At 41.9% G+C, this 18959-nt stretch overlaps 1 protein-coding gene across 3 annotated transcripts in view; it reads right to left on the bottom strand.

The window, feature by feature from the left end:
- Positions 1-18959, bottom strand: part of LOC138961471 (coatomer subunit beta-like) — a 62548-nt gene that overhangs the window by 24990 nt on the left and 18599 nt on the right. For 2 of the 3 annotated variants that reach the window (XM_070333118.1, XM_070333116.1), the window contains 6 exons: positions 18810-18924; positions 17137-17229; positions 15357-15494; positions 14692-14811; positions 14158-14265; positions 11674-11817 (listed from right to left, as the gene is read on the bottom strand). In XM_070333118.1, coding sequence (XP_070189219.1) covers positions 11674-11817; positions 14158-14265; positions 14692-14811; positions 15357-15494; positions 17137-17229; positions 18810-18924 — 718 coding nt within the window. Of the gene's footprint in view, positions 1-427; positions 500-2008; positions 2130-3285; positions 3389-3753; positions 3809-4279; positions 4377-4830; positions 4977-11673; positions 11818-14157; positions 14266-14691; positions 14812-15356; positions 15495-17136; positions 17230-18809; positions 18925-18959 lie in introns of all 3 variants that reach the window. The other variant, XM_070333117.1, reaches the window with a different exon arrangement.

Below are 18959 nucleotides of genomic sequence, written 5' to 3'. Positions count from 1 at the left end.
GTATTTTCGTGTTTCCATAACCCACCGAACTCTGACATGGATTACAGGATCTTTTCCGTGCGCACTTGGTCTTGTGCTTGCGTGTACACACGAAGGGGGTCACTAGCAGGTCTGCACATAAGTTGACCTGGGAGATCGGAAAAATCTCCACTCTTAACCCACCAGGCGGCAGCGACCGGGATTCGAACTCACGACCTCCCGATTAGGAGGCCGACGTCTTACCACCACGCCACTGCGCCCGTCCAATAGAAGAACAAATTCTCTCCAACTAAAATTGTCATGGTAACCAGACATCTGGTTCAACACAAACTGTAAAATGTACACCTTTCCAAAGGCCCTTGTAAAAGGGAGAATATAGCAACATAAACATGTTAAGCCAAGATTGACAAAACTCTGCTAACACACCACCTCATAAGGTAACACTCACCTTCTCTGAGAGTCCTGACTTGCCCAGGTGAATGATAGTGGCCATGATCAACATTGCTTCTGCCACAAAGCCCTGCAACAGGTAAACACACACTTATTAGCAGCAGCTCACTACCTGACACCACCAGAATATACCGCATAGCAATTGGTTGATTATTCAGGGCCTAGCATTGGAAAAAGTGAGTTCAGCTTACAAAGGCGGGGGTCTGGGGGCCGCGAAGCCCCCGAATTTGAAGATTTTTCGGAGATTTTTTACCTAAAATGACCCCCCCCCCCCCCCAGAAGATTGAGCAACTAAATTATGCCATAGTCCATAATCCGTATCGGCACATTACTTCTTCTGACTTGCCTTCCGCCTTCGGAACGAAATCCAGCCATTCCCACTTCCAGGAATACCTGGATTCTTTGTCACTGAATGGCTGACCACGTTCAACAATGTCGCTTCAAGACATTATTTCAAGTCTAGAGCCACAAAACACCGGCACAAAACATGCTCGCGCGATGCCAGAGGAAGTGCGTGCTCAAGCAAACTGTCAAACCGATTGAGAATTGAACCGAACGGCGCACAAAACGAAAGCTGGGACTGTTTGGGTTTACCGTTTGGAAATAACAGGTTTTTGCATTTTGGCGTACACCAAATCGAGTTCCGCGTACTGGAGATGTTATTTCGGCGTGAAGTACGCCGAAGGGCTTACAATGCTAGGCCCTGATTATTATTGTTATCGTCTCTTCAGTTTATGCTATAACAGACCGATGCAAGTTTGCTTCCTTTTTCTGTTCACACGGTAAATTTAAACTCAATGCTTACTGCATAGCGAAAAACAGATAACAAGCACAGAGTTGAAAACATTCTTTCTTTCTTTCTTTATTTGGTGTTTAACGTCGTTTTCAACCATTCAAGGTTATATCGCGACGGGGGAAGGGGGGAGATGGGATAGGGGAAAGGGGGGAGATGGGATAGAGCCACTTGTTAATTGTTTCTTGTTCACAAAAGCACTAATCAAAAAATTGCTCCAGGGGCTTGCAACGTAGTACAATATATGACCTTACTGGGAGAATGCAAGATTCCAGTACAAAGGACGTAACATTTCTTACATACTGCTTGACTAAAATCTTTACAAACATTGACTATATTCTATACAAGAAACACTTAACAAGGGTAAAAGGAGAAACAGAACCTGTTAGTCGCCTCTTACGACATGCTGGTTAGCATCGGGTAAATTCTTTCTCGTCCCAACCAATATGGGACTCCCCCTAACCCGCGGGGGGTTGTTGAAAACACATACATCCCTTCTCATTATCCTTTTGAAATAAAGTTGTGAAGCCCGAGTTCCCTTTCAGTAATAGACAGACAACCTCTGTCTGGTTTGTATGGGTTGTGAAAGAGTGATTGCCCTTGGTACAAACATTTGAAGGGGCCAATCAGTAGTGAGAGGTGTGTCGGAAACACGTGTGGAGTTATTTGTCCGAGGAAAAGCAAGGGCATTCACTCTTCCACAACCCATACAAACCCGACAGAGTTATTTGTGAAAATCGTCCATTGCTTCATGATAAACTGTCGAAACAATAAAGTTGCTCTCACATTCTGCCTCTTCTTGTCAGTGGTGAGCGTGATGTACTTGAGCGCCAGTTTGGTCAGGGTGGTGGCCAGGGCCGCTCCGATGAAAAAGTCACCCTCCATCATGTCTTTGCGCAGCGGGGGCCTGGAATTAACATGTGCAATCATATCAACTAACAGTGTACACAGCCAAGCCAGTTAAAGCGTTTACAACAGGACAGCGGGGGCCTGGAATTAACATGTGCAATCATATCAACTAACAGTGTACACAGCCAAGCCAGTTAAAGCGTTTACAACAGGACAGCGGGGGCCTGGAATTAACATGTGCAATCATATCAACTAACAGTGTACACAGCCAAGCCAGTTAAAGCGTTTACAACAGTACAGTGGTACTGCCCTTTTGAGACCTACACAAATCTGAGAAAGTCAAGTCTTCAATGGGGGGTCTTAAAATGGGGGGTCTTAAAATGGGGGGTCTTAAAATGGGGGGGGGTCTTAAAATGGAGGGTCTTAAAATGGAGAGTCTTAAAATGGAGAGTCTTAAAATGGAGAGTCTTAAAATGGAGGGTCTTAAAATGGAGAGTCTTAAAATGGAGGGTCTTAAAATGGAGAGTCTTAAAATGGAGAGTCTTAAAATGGAGAGTCTTAAAATGGAGGTAATTTACAGACAATATAAACAAACAATCTGAAAAAGTAAGGTCTTAAAATGGGAGAGTCTTAAAAGGGGGGTTCCACTGTATTTCTATACACTTCTACAGGCCAAAAGAATCTGAAGGAAAACTGAGTGCATTGTTGCTTGTGTACTATGCCTCTTTTTAAATTTTTTCAGGTGTCTGACTCTAAATTTTGTAATTAAATATATTCATTGGTTTATTTATTCATTGGTTGTTTTGTTTTCTTGATTCCCTGCTGCAATCAGTAAAACATTGTTCATACATGACAACTTGAGAATGAAACATCACTAAGGAGGGGAGGTAGGAAGGGGAGAGGGAGGATGCACAAGTAAGAGCCCAGCTGGGTGGGATCCAAGCACTGGGTCAGATTAGTTGATTTGTCAAACAAATCTCAATTTCAGCCAATCTGAGCCAGCACTTTGTTCCAACCCAGTTGGTTACTTTTTTGTGCACATCCCCATCGGTCTCAGACAGTTTCATCCCCATCGGTCTCATCCCCATCGGTCTCATCCCCATCGGTCTCATCCCCATCGGTCTCATCCCCATCGGTCTCATCCCCATCGGTCTCATCCCCATCGGTCTCATCCCCATCGGTCTCATCCCCATCGGTCTCAAACAATTTCTTACCTGTCTTCCTGTTTCTTGGTGCTGACAGAGCTGAAGGCACTCTGAGTGGCATAGGTGCCATCTGCAGTCACCAGGCGCTGAACGCTGCCCACACTCTGCATTTCTGAAAAATGGCATTTTAACAGAGTGAAGAATAAGAAGGAAAGGTGAAGAGGTACAGAATGGATAGGTCTCCTTCAAAACTGATATCAACCTCCAGCCTAGTATCAGGGAAACACATTTTGGTAAAAAAATTTGCTTATCATAAGAAGTTGCTGTATGTGTCTTTTGACAAAATCAAATTTTTCTGCCATTCTTTGGCTGACCTAAAAAGTGATACTTTCTGTCAACAAAAAGCTAAAGTGATATGCTGTCACAGAGGAAAAAAAGCACAATCCTTCAACAGACACAGCAAGTGCAATAAATAAATTAATGAAAACACAAAGAAAGAAATTGACAAACAAATAATTTGATCAAAGACACACTCACCATCTTCTTTCACCTCTCCCGCAGCTTTCTTCATCTCATCGTCCACAATGGGAATCTGTCAATAAATAACACTGAATGAGACGAGAAAAATTGCTTCGAAATGACGGATCAGACAAACAAAAGCAGGAACAACCGGTGAAAAATCTGGTCATGAATATCAATTTCTTCAAATCTTGTGTGTGTTTTAGGGTGTGACTCTTTGCTGGTGTGGGCATGAGGGGTTGATGATAACTCCCTGTTCTGTTTACACACCAAATTCCATAAAAATGTTGTAATACTATTTCCACATAGCTCTCCTTTACTTCACTTACTGTACACATGTGGCTTTAGAAAATAACAGACTTTTTAAGACAAAGGCAAAGTTTCTTCTGAAGTTCTCAAATACAAAAGTCCCTATCACTTTATCGGCACGGTCCTTATCATAGGAGAAAACACATAACATGATCTTTTCTCAAGTGAACCATTTCACCTGCAAGTACTTGAAAGAGGGCAGCAAATAAGATAAGGTCAATTGGGTGTGACTTACATCTCCCAGAGCTTGTCGAATAAGAGTCATGACGCTCTGAATGTCTTCAGTAGTAGAGCAATACTCTCCAAGGATCCATAGAGCTGCACGGTGAATCCTGCGTGATAAAAAGTAAAGGAATTCAGTATAGAGTGAAAGGTAACAGAACACACTACCTGAACATTTTGTTTTCCGTTTCATGAGATAACCATTAGCAAAGTATAATCTATTGCTAAAAAACACACCAAATCAGCATCATTACCATCACCACTGCAAACGTTCTTCTATTATTATCAGATATTTTTTGGTTTACAAATTTGAGCAAGGAAAGATCTAACTGTCCAGCATTGTAAATACAAATATGTCACTGTGAGTGTTCCATGCTGCCATCCTAAGGCTATGCCATTCTCCAGAACTTTTTGTCAAACAAACTTGAATGAAACGATAGTAATTAAAATTTTAACATCAACTTTCAAGACCTTTAGGCTTCTGCCCAAAAGTAATTTATCACCTCTTCACAAGTCCTACAAATCCTACCATTGAGCTATATAAGAGAAGACATAGCAGCTTACTTCATGGCCTTAATAGAAGGGAAAACGTCTAGCAGACGTCCGATGACCAAGGGGCGCAGGTGGTCAAAGCGCTGAACAGCTTCCCGCACAAACACCAACACGTCAGCCGCCGCCAGTTCATTGGTGTCACCCAGAAACTCCATCAACTAAGAAACAAGAAACAAAATTACACTGAAAACACTGAAATGGAACAAGAGAGTGCAGGTGAGAGGAACTAACAAACTAACAATAACAAAAATTCTCATCAGAAAACAGCAGCAAAACATTGACTAGTTTTGACATTCGTCGTCATCAGCAAAAGAACAACAAGAAACTAACAAGAAGGGTAGACAGAGAAAGAAAAGAACAACAAACAAGTCGCGTAAGGCGAAATTACTACATTTAGTCAAGCTGTGGAACTCACAGAATGAAACTGAACGTAGTCCGCCGCTAGTGCAAAAGGCAGTGAAAGTGACGAGCCTGTTTGGCGCGGTGGCGATTGCGCTGTGCTTCATAGCACGCTTTACTGAACACAGGTTTCACAGTCTTCAGAGTCAGGTATGTCCCTGACTTTGATATTAAATAAAATGTTTCGTTTTGTTTAGTCGTGAATTTTCACTGGTCTGTGTCGAATGTCTTCGGAATTTACATATGAAAAATAAACTTTGATCGAATTTAAGTCAAGTTTGTATTCCCCACCAGCGAAAAAGGAAGGTCGGTCGTGAGAAATGAGACAGACACGATTTCCCTTTTTAGCCACATTGCAATAGACAAAGGCACCAGTACAAAAACACACAAAGAAATCCAGTGAAAAGTACATTAGAAACCAAAGAACAGAGATAGATGAACACACTTAGTTAAAAAAATCAATGAATGTGTTTATATTTATTCGATACAATCGCATGCGAAGTAAACGGTCTTTTTATATTTAGTCAAGTTTTGACTAAATATTTTAACATCGAGGGGGAATCGAAACGAGGGTCGTGGTGTATGTGTGTGTGTGTGTGTGTGTGTGCGTGCGTGCGTGCGTGCGTGCGTGTAGAGCGATTCAGACCAAACTACTGGGCCGATCTTTATGAAATTTTACATGAGAGTTCCTGGGATTGATATCCCCGAACGTTTTTCTCCTTTTTTCGATAAATGTCTTTGATGACGTCATATCCGGCTTTTCGTGAAAGTTGAGGCGGCACTGTCACGCCCTCATTTTTCAACCAAATTGGTTGAAATTTTGGTCAAGTAATCTTCGACGAAGCCCGGACTTCGGTATTGCATTTCAGCTTGGTGGCTTAAAAATTAATTAATGACTTTGGTCATTAAAAATCGGAAAATTGTAAAAAAAAATAAAAATTTATAAAACGATCCAAATTTACGTTTATCTTATTCTCCATCAATTGCTGATTCCAAAAACATATAAATATGTTATATTTGAATTAAAAACAAGCTCTGAAAATTAAATATATAAAGATTATTATCAAAATTAAATTTTCCAAATCAATTTAAAAACACTTTCATCTTATTCCTTGTAGGTTCCTGATTCCAAAAACATATAGATATGATATGTTTCGATTAAAAACACGCTCAGAAAGTTAAAACGAAGAGAGGTATAGAAAAGCGTGCTATCCTTCTCAGCGCAACTACTAAACCGCTCTTCTTGTCAATTTCACTGCCTGAACGGTGGACTGACGATGCTATGAGTATACGGTCTTGCTGAAAAATGGCATTGCGTTCAGTTTCATTCTGTGAGTTCGACAGCTACTTGACTAAATATTGTATTTTCGCCTTACGCGACTTGTTTCTAAATGTGTCTGTCTCAAAAACGTTAATTACAAATCTGTTCAGTTGGAATGGCTGTTAAAAGGTTTGGACGTAACATGCTTTTAATAAGTAGCAATTTCCATCAAATCACGACATGAAAGGGTTTTGAAAGGCTAACTACGGCTTATTCTACTTGCGCTTGGTCATTTTGTCACTCGGGCAAGGTGTCTGTCTCATTTTTTCTCACGACCGCCCTGCAGACAAATCGTCTGCTATAACCGCCATACACAGCAAATTGTCATGATGCAACCAATTTTACACTTCCTATCCGTTGTCAGACAGATAATCAACTGGCTGACTAAAGAATTTTTCGGCATGTGTTTATTTCAGAGCACGTTATTTACTGTCTAGTCACTCGGGCAAGGTGTCTGTCTCATTTTTTCTCACGACCGCCCTGCAGACAAATCGTCTGCTATAACCGCCATACACAGCAAATTGTCATGATGCAACCAATTTTACACTTCCTATCCGTTGTCAGGCAGATGATCAACTGGCTGACTAAAGAATTTTTCGGCATGTGTTTATTTCAGAGCACGTTATTTACTGTCTAGTCACTCGGGCAAGGTGTCTGTCTCATTTTTTTCTCACGACCGTCCTGAAGACAAATCGTCTGCTATGACCGCCATACACAGCAAATTGCCATGATGCGACCAATTTTATACTTCCTATCCGTTGTCAGGCAGATGATCAACTGGCTGACTAAAGAATTTTTCGGCATGTGTTTATTTCAGAGCACGTTATTTACTGTCTGTCTCTGAAAACCTTGAATTCTCACGACCGCCCGGCACTATTGACGGTCATTTCTTACCAAATGTTAAGCAGATTCATTTGTAAAATAACAACATTCAGTGACTGTGTCTGATCAACGCCAGTGGGTTTTTTTCAATCCTTGAATGCACTGCATTGTGAATGTTGTGGTCAAGTGAGAGTTTTATAGACATCGCCGTACGTTTTTCAACACTTTGATGACGTCAGACAGCAGATTGAAAACGTTCCAACTTGGAAAGAGAGCCAGTCACGATCATATAATCGTAGGGAATCAATAGTTGCTTTGTTTATTAACTTTCAAGTGCTTTTAAAAGTTTGATTTTTGTCATTGTTATTGTTGCATATGTGCGTGCGTACGTGCGCTGTCAGTGTGGAAGAGTGTAGGGTAAGTGTATCCAATTCCGACCGACTTCGGGGATACCTAAATCCGACCGATTTTCCAAGTCACTAATGATGAGGTTCACACGTCATCCCAACAGAAAGAATGCCATTCATACAAGGGCCATTCATGAACGGTTGATGACGCGACGTCACGAACCAATCGTTTCGTCACGAGAGTTAATTGCGTCATCTGCACCGCGGCGCGAAATGTGCCTTCGCCATACGTTTCTTGCAAAGGGTGAGATAATTTGATGAACAGAGTTGTGTTTCTTTTACATGGATGTTAATAAGTGTTTTTGGAAGAATAATGTTATGGTTCTGACTAAATCTCATTGTACTTTTTAATCGAAAAGGGGAAAATCTTATCGGTCGTGATTAGATACCCAGTTTTGAGAGAGTATTTAAATCCGACAACAACGCAGATAATACAAAACGCTGCACAAAATCCCAGTAAAACCATTCATTGTTTACGTTTATGACTTGAAAAAAGCATATGAACAAGGAAACATATCAGATGATGTATTATCTAGCTGTGTGTGTGTGTGTGTGTGTGTGCGTGCGGCCGAGCGGCGTTGCGCGCACGTGTTCGTTTGTGTGTGTGTGTGTGCGTGCGTGCTTGCGTGCGTGCGTGTGTGTGTGTGTGTGTGTGTGTGTGTGTGTAAGCGTGCGCGCGAGCGTTGTGCGCACGTGTTCGTTTGTGTTAGCTTATGTGTGTGTGTGTGTGTGTGTGTGTGTGTGTGTGTGTGAGTGTTGATGCGTGAGTGTTGATGCGTGCGTACTTGCATGTGTGCGTGCGAGAGGGGTTGGGTTTTCTTATGTGTGCAGAGTAGTTGTAGAAAATGCAAGACATTAAGGTTCAGTCTATAGTGGATATACTGGGACAGCGTCCATGAACTATGCCACAGTTCAGTCTGTAGTGGATATACTGGGACTGCGTCCAGGTACTATGCCACAGTTCAGTCAGTAGTGGATATACTAGGACTGCGTTAAGGTACTCTGCCACAGTCTTTGATGACGTCATTTCCGTTTTTGTGATAGTTGAGGCGGACCTGTTAAGTAATCTTTGATTAAGTCGGGACTTTGATATTGCATTTGAGCCAGGTAGCTTGAAAATAAGTGAATTAGTTCGCTCATTACAATTGTCATCAAAAACGAATATTTCATTACAGATTCAAACACTACTGCATTGTACTTCTTATCTTCTCCTGATTTAAAATATATATATACATATGTTATGTTTACTTTAAAAACGCGTTCAGAATTAAAGAAAACAGGTTGAGTATGCTTCGCGGAGATGAGTGTGATCCGTGACGGTTTTCGGGTATGGTTAGCCGAGACTATCTGAATTTAGTCTCGCCGATCGGACTGTTTTTTTTTTTAGTTTATCCTTCAATTTGATGCCTATAGATTGACTACATGTTTTTATATCGCTTTACGCGACTTGTTTTACATTTCGTCAAGTTATGAAATGTATTATAAAATTTGGTACATAACATTCTAAAAATTGCAAATAACAATAACACTTTTGATTACAGATTCAAAAGTTATTGCATTGTATCCTTTGGATTTCCTGGATCCCAATGTATAAACAGATATGTCATGCTTAGTGTGAAAATCTGCTCAAATGAGAAAAATCGCCCGTTTTGTTCATATGCTTCGCGGAGGCAACCCGTCTCGGTCTTCTGGTTTCGGCTAGCCAAATCTCACTAGCATTGTTAATGACTCGTCCCTGATTCCAATGTTGATCTTTTAGTTTCAAACCAACTTAATGTTTTATTATCGCTTCACATGACTTGTTCTGTATATTTTTTTTCGCTGTCATGATGTCACCATTTAGAGGGTAGGGTTACATTTTCAGGTATTTATTCCCCAAGAATATGCAAAAAAAATTCCAAACTCGTTTTTTTCTATTGGTCAATGATTCTACTTTCTTGTTAAAGTGAGAAATGGAGTGCAATTAACATTGTTACTTTTGAAGGTATGCTCATGACGTGCATCACAGCGAAATAGCAGTTCAGAAGAACGGAATTCCCATAATTAGTCCTTATTTGCTGCTTTTTTCACTGAGCTCGGAAATGATATTTTGCTTGCATTGTTATTGCTTAATTTATTAAAGCCTCTGGACAATATTCTTTGAATAAATCGTTACCCAATTCTGTTTACGTCTATCCCTTTGTTTGATAGAGTACTGTAACAAGCTATCACATTATGTCGACAAGAATGCGTCTCCATACAAGTTTTTGTCTTGATTCCATCCAGGAGGATGTAAGGCTTTAATAAAAACACTATTTCAAAGATCTCTGTCAAGATTGATTTTGTTGAAAAAAAAGGAAGTCTGTGATTGAAGATTGTGAAACCTGCCTGTACCTCTCTTCGTTTTAACTTTCTGAGCGTGTTTTTAATCCAAACATATCATATCTATATGTTTTTGGAATCAGGAACCGACAAGGAATAAGATGAAATAGTTTTTAAAACGATTTCGGAAATTTAATTTTGATCATAATTTTTATATTTTTAATTTTCAGAGCTTGTTTTTAATCCAAATATAACATATGTATATGTTTTTGGAATCAGAAAATGACGAAGAATAAGATGAAATTGTTTTTGGATCGTTTAATAAAAAATAATTTTAATTAGAAGTTTCCGATTTTTAATCTTCTTCTGTTTTCTTCTGCGTTCGTGGGCTGAAACTCCCACGTACACTCGTGTTTTTTGCACGAGTGGAATTTTACGTGTATGACCGTTTTTTACCCCGCCATTTAGGCAGCCATACGCCGTTTTCGGAGGATCCGATTTTTTAATGACCAAACTCACTCATTAGCTTTTAAGCCACCAAGCTGAAATGCAATACCGAACCCCGGCCTTCGTCGACGATTGCTTTGCCAACATTTCAATCAATTTAATTGAAAAATGAGGGTGTGACAGTGCCGCCTCAACTTTTACAAAAAGCCGGATATGACGTCATCAAAGGTATTTATCGAAAAAATGAAAAAAAAAGTCCGGGGATATCATACCCAGGAACTCTCATGTCAAATTTCATAAAGATCGGCCCAGTAGTTTAGTCTGAATCGCTCTACACACACACACAGACAGACAGACAGACAGACAGACACACACACATACACCACGACCCTCGTCTCGATTCCCCCCTCTATGTTAAAACATTTAGTCAAAACTTGACTAAATGTAAAAACTAAAAAGAAGGGTAGACAGAGAAAGAAAATGAAGAGAATGAGCACAAGAATACAGACAAGAGTCTAACGTCACGAAAAAACACCTGAAAACACTGGTCAAATCAGGAAAATTTAAACTAAACTTATGTGAGAACACCTGTATATCTCTCTGGGTAAAAAGTACAGATCAAAGCATAATCAAACAGACATGCCACAGATTTTGATGGGCCTGACTGACATTAACTTTATTGCCAGAATACCAGCTTATTTCACTGTTGATTCGACTGTGTCACCGAGACAAACGTTGTTCTCGAATCTCTTAGTCAGTTCCACGGAAAACAACCATAACAAGTGAGACCTTTTACATGAACATGTTATTCACGTTGTCTTCCCGAACTTTGTTTTGCTTTCACTTTGGAATGGTTCCATCGAGTCAAGAAGAGGCATCATGGTTTGTTTAGTTATTGTCCTATCACATGAGTTCGACTGACTTTGTTTGTTTGTTTGTTTGCTTAACGCCCAGCCGACCACGAAGGGCCATATCAGGGCGGTGCTGCTTTGACATTTAACGTGTGCCACACACAAGACAGAAGTCGCAGCACAGGCTTCGTGTCTCACCCAGTCACATTATTCTGACACCGGACCAACCAGTCCTAGCACTAACCCCATAATGCCAGACGCCAGGCGGAGCAGCCACTAGATTGCCAATTTTGTTCGACTGACTCACCACAGGGATGATTGTGGAGGCAACGTCTGGGAACTTGACGCTGCACTGATGCAGGTTTCGAACCAGCAGCTGTCGGTACTTGCCGGTGTCCTCATGCTCCACGTTGTTCGTCTTCACTACCTCCTTCTTCAGCACAAGCACCATCTGAAGGCAAATAATAGACACCATAGATATGTATATGTAGACAGGGGCGGATCTGGGGGGGGGGGGGTGCAATGGGTGCAATTGCACCCCCCCCCCCCCCCCCCCAGCGGGACAACAAAAAAAAAAAAAAAAAAGAAGAACAAGAAGGGCAAAGCCCATACGACTCACATGCTTGACCTCGACCTTTAGGGTAACTAAACCTAGCAATGACATCATACACTAAGAACTGCTTTACACATTTTTCCTACCAAAATACATGTGACCTTGACCCAAGGTCAAGGTCATCCAAGGTCATGCAACACAAAGCTGTTAATTCAAGACATAGGAAGTACAATGGTGCTTATTGGCTCTTTCTACCATGAGATATGGTCACTTTTAGTGGTTCACTACCTTATTTTGGTCACATTTCATAAGGGTCAAAGTGACCTTGACCTTGATCATATGTGACCAAATGTGTCTCATGATGAAAGCATAACATGTGCCCCACATAATTTTTAAGTTTGAAACAGTTATCTTCCATAGTTCAGGGTCAAGGTCACTTCAAAATATGTATACAATCCAACTTTGAAGAGCTCCTGTGACCTTGACCTTGAAGCAAGGTAAACCAAACTGGTATCAAAAGATGGGGCTTACTTTGCCCTATATATCATATATAGGTGAGGTATTGAATCTCAAAAACTTCAGAGAAAATGGGAAAAATGTGAAAAATAGCTGTTTTTTAGGCAACATTTATGGCCCCTGCGACCTTGACCTTGAAGCAAGGTCAAGATGCTATGTATGTTTTTTTGGGCCTTGTCATCATACACCATCTTGCCAAATTTGGTACTGATAGACTGAATAGTGTCCAAGAAATATCCAACGTTAAAGTTTTCCGGACGGACGGACGGACGGACGGACGGACGGACGGACGGACGTCCGGACGGACGGACGGACGACTCGGGTGAGTACACAAGAAATATCCAACGTTAAAGTTTTCCGGACGGACGGACGGACGGACGGACGGACGGACGGACGGACGGACGGACGGACGTCCGGACGTCCGGACGGACGGACGGACGGACGACTCGGGTGAGTACATAGACTCACTTTTGCTTCGCATGTGAGTCAAAAATGTATCACCTGAAAATAGCACTTTACACGCTCAGATTGCACCAGATTGCACAATTTTGCTTCCTTTTTAAAAAAAAATTCCCCGGACCCCCCTAGCATGCTCGGCGCTTCGCGCCATCGGTTCGGCGCTTCGCGCCTTCGCTGATAAGATACAAAAAAAATAAAAAAGAACTTTGCACCCCCCCCTTTCAAAACCCAGATCCGCCCCTGTGTAGAGACACACTGAAGAAATATGCACACTGAATAAGCATTACACATTTCAAGAAAAAAACTACATTGTTTACATTAAAAAAAAATTCACTTGGATGCAGTTTTTCTTTTATTTCTTACCAAGGTTTCAATTTTTAAGCCTGATAATAATTGGGTGAATTTGACTTTACAAATTAATACTTCAAGAAGCTTGCTGCCTAAAGCTTTGGTGCTGAATTTTCTGTGGAAAGACTTTGTGCTCAATTCCAGACAGCCTTAAGAAAAACCATGACCAGACAACACAGCCACTATACTGAAGTCCCATTCTCACTTGCCAAACTTCATCACAGGGGTTGGGGTGTTGCAGGTAGCTCTGTTTCCTCCTTGGGGATGAAGCTACCAGGGGAAGGGATTGTGTTGGAGGTGCGGGTAGAGGGGTAGCCCTCCCGGTGCTCCCCCTTGGACCTCCCTAGTCTAGGACCCTGGGTCTTCGCGAGGTGGCCATTGTGGCGTAATCCCTCCGGACTAGCATAACGTTTCCCTATCCCAAGACCGACCGTGCGTGGTCTATGACCACATCCTCTACGAGGTGACCCTATCAACTAGGCAGCGCAAGCCCCTAGGCGAAACACGGCGGATCTAGAGGAGAGAACCTCGATAAAAAATTTGAGCTGCCATGAAGACGGAGCATGTTGGCTGAGGACAGCGGGCAGACCTTCTGTGCCGACACCCATCTACAGGAGAAAACCAGGCATGCACGCATCAAACCCAACATGGCCATGGCCATCACAGGGGTTGTGAAAGAGATAACCAATTTTAAAATGACAACATGGAATGCAACAGTATCAGACTCAAGACACTGGAGTTAGCAGCGTTCCAACAGAATAACGCAGAATGGTTTATTGTACAAAGGCCACACACCCATTAACCAGCCAAAGGTATGTGGGACTGAAATAACTTACGTACAAATAAAAAAAATATTTAAATGACAAAAACAAAACAGAATAACAATACAGTAAAGTGAAGACCAAGTCTAGTTACCTCCTCAATGGAACGTGAGTTGACGAGTTCTAGGGCCAAGTTGAGGGTCTTCTTCCTGACCTCCAGGTCTGGTGCCGCCAACACTCGCAGAATGTCCATCACTAGTTCCTGTTGACACACACACGAAAGTTCTGATTTAGAAGGTAGCCAGCATCTTGTGTACCAATCAATGAATACAGTAATGAATAGAGAATACTATATGGCTTGCTGTGTCGTACGAGATTTACACAAGTTGTTTTTTTAAATATTGAACTGCGAGCGATCCCCTAAATTTTATTTTTATTTGACTTCTCTTCCTTCCTCCTACTTAAGAAGAGAGAGAGAGAGAGAGAGAGAGAGAGAGAGAGAGAGAGAGAGAGAGAGAGAGAGAGAGAGAGAGAGAGAGAGAGAGAGAGACAGACAGACAGACAGACAGACAGACAGACAAAAAAAGACAGACAGAGAGACACACTGACACGCAAACAGAAAAACAGAACAGCAACACCTGCAAAGCAGACCATTTAGTTTCTGACTCATAAACCACGCTTTCCATACCTGCAAGACTTTCTCGTGGGCTGGCACCTCCTTGAGAGCCATCAGGCGATCCAGCACGATCAGCTTGACGTTGTTGTCGCTCTCCTTCACGATCAGCTCGATGTAGCAACTGGCTGCAGCCTGAACGCATTGTAAATACAGTATTCATCAGTCAAAGTAGACTTATAACCCTGCTTGCTGGGGGATTCTTCTGGCAAAATCATGATACATGTACACTAAAATCAAGATGTTGTTCGGACAGCTGGACTTACAACCAAAGTATAAAATCCCTTTGAGAGGAACAAGAAAAGTGAACACAACAAAATGTGTTCGCATTTTAAAAAAATACTTTTCATGCCTCCTTTCTGTCGAAAGATTAAAGGTCAAATAAGTTATTCCTTTCGATATTTTATTCGACTCAAAACAGTGCAGTTCAGCACAATTCAACAAAGCAAAAACATAGTCACAGATACTGTCCTCCAAAGACAATAGAAATTCATTGAACGAGAAAATAAAGCCACATGTTTCAATCTAATAATACACAAATCTGACAATGTCCCGATTTAGCCCACTGCGAGGTTTGGCATCACACAGAAAGAATCACAAATGTTCACTCTTCTTTCAGCATGTGACGTCACATCCATGGGGATATAATGGAAGATAGCCCGAATTTTGCCAATACTGACCCTGATGGCCGTGGGGGCACTGGACAGAGTGACCAGAGTACCGGCCGCTTCATAGCGCACGGCAGGACTGTTGGAGTTGAGCAGGTTGTAGATACACCTGATGAACCTGGCTCGTTCACCTGGGTTGGCATGGCACACCTGAGGAAAGTAACACATTGTACAATTTGTAGATTATAAGGGTTCAGAGAATTAATAATTATTTTAACTATTTTAAGTCTGTATTACTTCATCTTTAACGGTTTTTACATGTGTGACTGTTTTTACTGTATGTGATACAATTTTCTTACACTGAAAGTGAAAATAATAAGAACAAATTATAATGAGATATTCCAATTGTCAAAGCTCCATGCTTGATGTTTTCAGCAAAACAAAGGAGAACTATACATAAGAAAAAGTGCAGGCTTACTTCTAAACACAAGAAGCTTTACTCAAAGAAGATTACCTAGCACCATCCTAGCATCTCTTATCACCTCCCCCCTCTCCCTCCTCCTCCCAAATGCAAACTGAATTTCAATTTCCACCTTGAACATTTGTGTTCAATCAATCATTCAATCAATATGAGGCTTATATCGCGCGTATGCTGTGGGTACAGTTCTAAGCACAGGGATTTAAAAAAAAAAAAAAAATTTTATGCAATTTATATCGCGCACATATTCAATGCCGTGTGAGATGGAATTTGTTTTACACAATACATCACGCATTCACATCGGCCAGCAGATCGCAGCCATTTTGGCGCATATCCTACTTTTCACGGCCTATTATTCCAAGTCACAAGGGTATTTTGGTGGACATTTTTATCTATGCCTATACAATTTTGCCAGGAAAGACCCTTTTGTCAATCGTGGGATCTTTAACGTGCACATCCCAATGTAGTGTACACGAAGGGACCTCGATTTTTCGTCTCATCCGAAAGACTAGCACTTGAACCCACCACCAAGGTTAGGAAAGGGGGGAGAAAATTGCTAACGCCCTGACCCAGGGTCGAACTCGCAACTTCTCGCTTCCGAGCGCAAATGCGTTACCACTCGGCCACCCAGTTCACAGGAACTATCACTGGCTCTGCAGTCACCTTCTATCCTCTCCACATGAGAAAGATAATTGTTTGTGTAAAAGTCCAAGGAAAATTTAGCAAGACTGACAAGACAAACAGACAGAGACAAGTAGAAGTAAAAAATAAATATAAACAAGAAGAGCAAACGCTCGATCGAGTCACTTTCGCAGTTCTGAATATTATATGAGGCATCAGATGGACAGGAAGAAATTGCTATTCACAACACAATGAGTCACGTTCACATAAAATTTGAGCCCGGTCACTTTTATAGTTTCCGAGAAAAGCCCAACGTTAAGTTGTGTGTTGCCGAACAGAAAAGGCTAGTTATCTCCCTTGTTTTTCTGATAACGTTCGTAAAAGGCTACAGATGTAAATACTTCGATGTAAAGAATAATCCTACAAAGTTTCAATCACATCCGATGAACTTTGTCAAAGATATAAAATGTCTAATTTTTCCTTTGACGCTGACCTGTGACCTTGAAAAAGGTCAAAGGTCAACGAAACCATCGTTAAAGTGTAGAGGTCATTGGAGGTCACGACTAAACAAAATATGAGCCCGATCGCTTTGATAGTTTCCGAGAAAAGTCCAACGTTAAGGTGGTGTCTACGGCCGGCCGGCCAGACGGCCGGCCAGACGGCCGGCCGGCCGGACAGACTAACACTGACCGATTACATAGAGTCACATTTTCTCAAGTGACTCAAAAAGCGGAATAAGTGAAGAAATCTCACCTTGTAGATAAGCTCCACAATGACCAGCTGGAGGATGTCCCCAAAGGAGGTCACCTGGTCAATGCAGCTGCTCAGGTAGTTCAGGGCTCTCTCCTACACACATACATCAGGTAACAGGTAAATCATGTACTACAGTAATGCTTCCTTTAAAGACACAACCCCCCTCCCTAAAACCGTGTTTTTCTCACATTTTCTGTTCATAATGCCTGTAACAAAAACTAACATTACCTGCATTCATTTTTATGACCTCCCCTTTTTTAGACCTGACTGTCTACGATGTTTGGCGTGTAACACATGCATCTACGATGTTTGGCGTGTAACACATGCAGCTACGATGTTTGGTGTGTAACACATGCATCTACGATGTTTGGCGTGTAACACATGCATTTACGATGTTTGGCGTGTAACACATGCATCTACGATGTTTGGCGTGTAACACATGCAGCTACGATGTTTGGTGTGTAACACATGCATCTACGATGTTTGGCGTGTAACACATGCATTTACGATGTTTGGCGTGTAACACATGCATCTACGATGTTTGGTGTGTAACACATGCATCTACGATGTTTGGTGTGCAACACATGCATCTACGATGTTTGGCGTGTAACACATGCAGCTACGATGTTTGGCGTGTAACACATGCAGCTACGATGTTTGGTGTGTAACACATGCATCTACGATGTTTGGCGTGTAACACATGCATCTACGATGTTTGGCGTGTAACACATGCATCTACGATGTTTGGCGTGTAACACATGCATCTACGATGTTTGGCGTGTAACACATGCATCTACGATGTTTGGCGTGTAACACATGCAGCTACGATGTTTGGTGTGTAACACATGCATCTACGATGTTTGGCGTGTAACACATGCATTTACGATGTTTGGCGTGTAACACATGCATCTACAATGTTTGGCGTGTAACACATGCATCTACGATGTTTGGCGTGTAACACATGCATCTACGATGTTTGGCGTGTAACACATGCATCTACGATGTTTGGCGTGTAACACATGCATCTACGATGTTTGGCGTGTAACACATGCATCTACGATGTTTGGCGTGTAACACATGCATCTACGATGTTTGGCGTGTAACACATGCATCTACGATGTTTGGCGTGTAACACATGCACAAGTGCCACAGTGGGAACTGAGATACTCATCAACTGATAAAGACTAACTTCTGAAAATTTGACAGTGATAGACAAGTACATTTTGTGTACACTACAAGTGTGACTCAGCATTTCACACATATGTAGCTTGCAGACACAGACAAACACACACACACACACACACACACACACACACACACACACACACACACACACACACACACTCACTCACCACACACACACAGACTCACTCACTCACTCACTCACACACACACACACTCACTCACTCACCACACACACTCACTCACTCACCACACACACACACAGACTCACTCACTCACCACACACACACAGACTCACTCACTCACACACACACACTCACTCACTCACCACACACACACACACACACACACTCACTCACCACACACACACAGAGACTCACTCACTCACCACACACACTCACTCACTCACTCACTCACCACACACACACAGACTCACTCACTCACTGAAACGCACGCACGCACACACACACCCTCAATGAAGCAGAACCAACCTGATCAGCATGGATGAGCATCATGAAGGCGTTACGCTTGCAGGACATGTCCTGTTCCCCTTCCAGGAAGTTTGCAATCAGCTCTGGGGCGTCAGGGATCAGGAAGTCAAAGTTTCTGAAACACACAAACATATTTTTTGCTGTTTCAAA

Source organism: Littorina saxatilis, linkage group LG3 (genome assembly GCF_037325665.1).
Source record: "Littorina saxatilis isolate snail1 linkage group LG3, US_GU_Lsax_2.0, whole genome shotgun sequence".
NCBI lineage: Eukaryota > Metazoa > Mollusca > Gastropoda > Littorinimorpha > Littorinidae > Littorina > Littorina saxatilis.
Note: the sequence above shows the minus strand (reverse complement) of the source record. Positions and strands in the feature narration are given on the sequence as shown.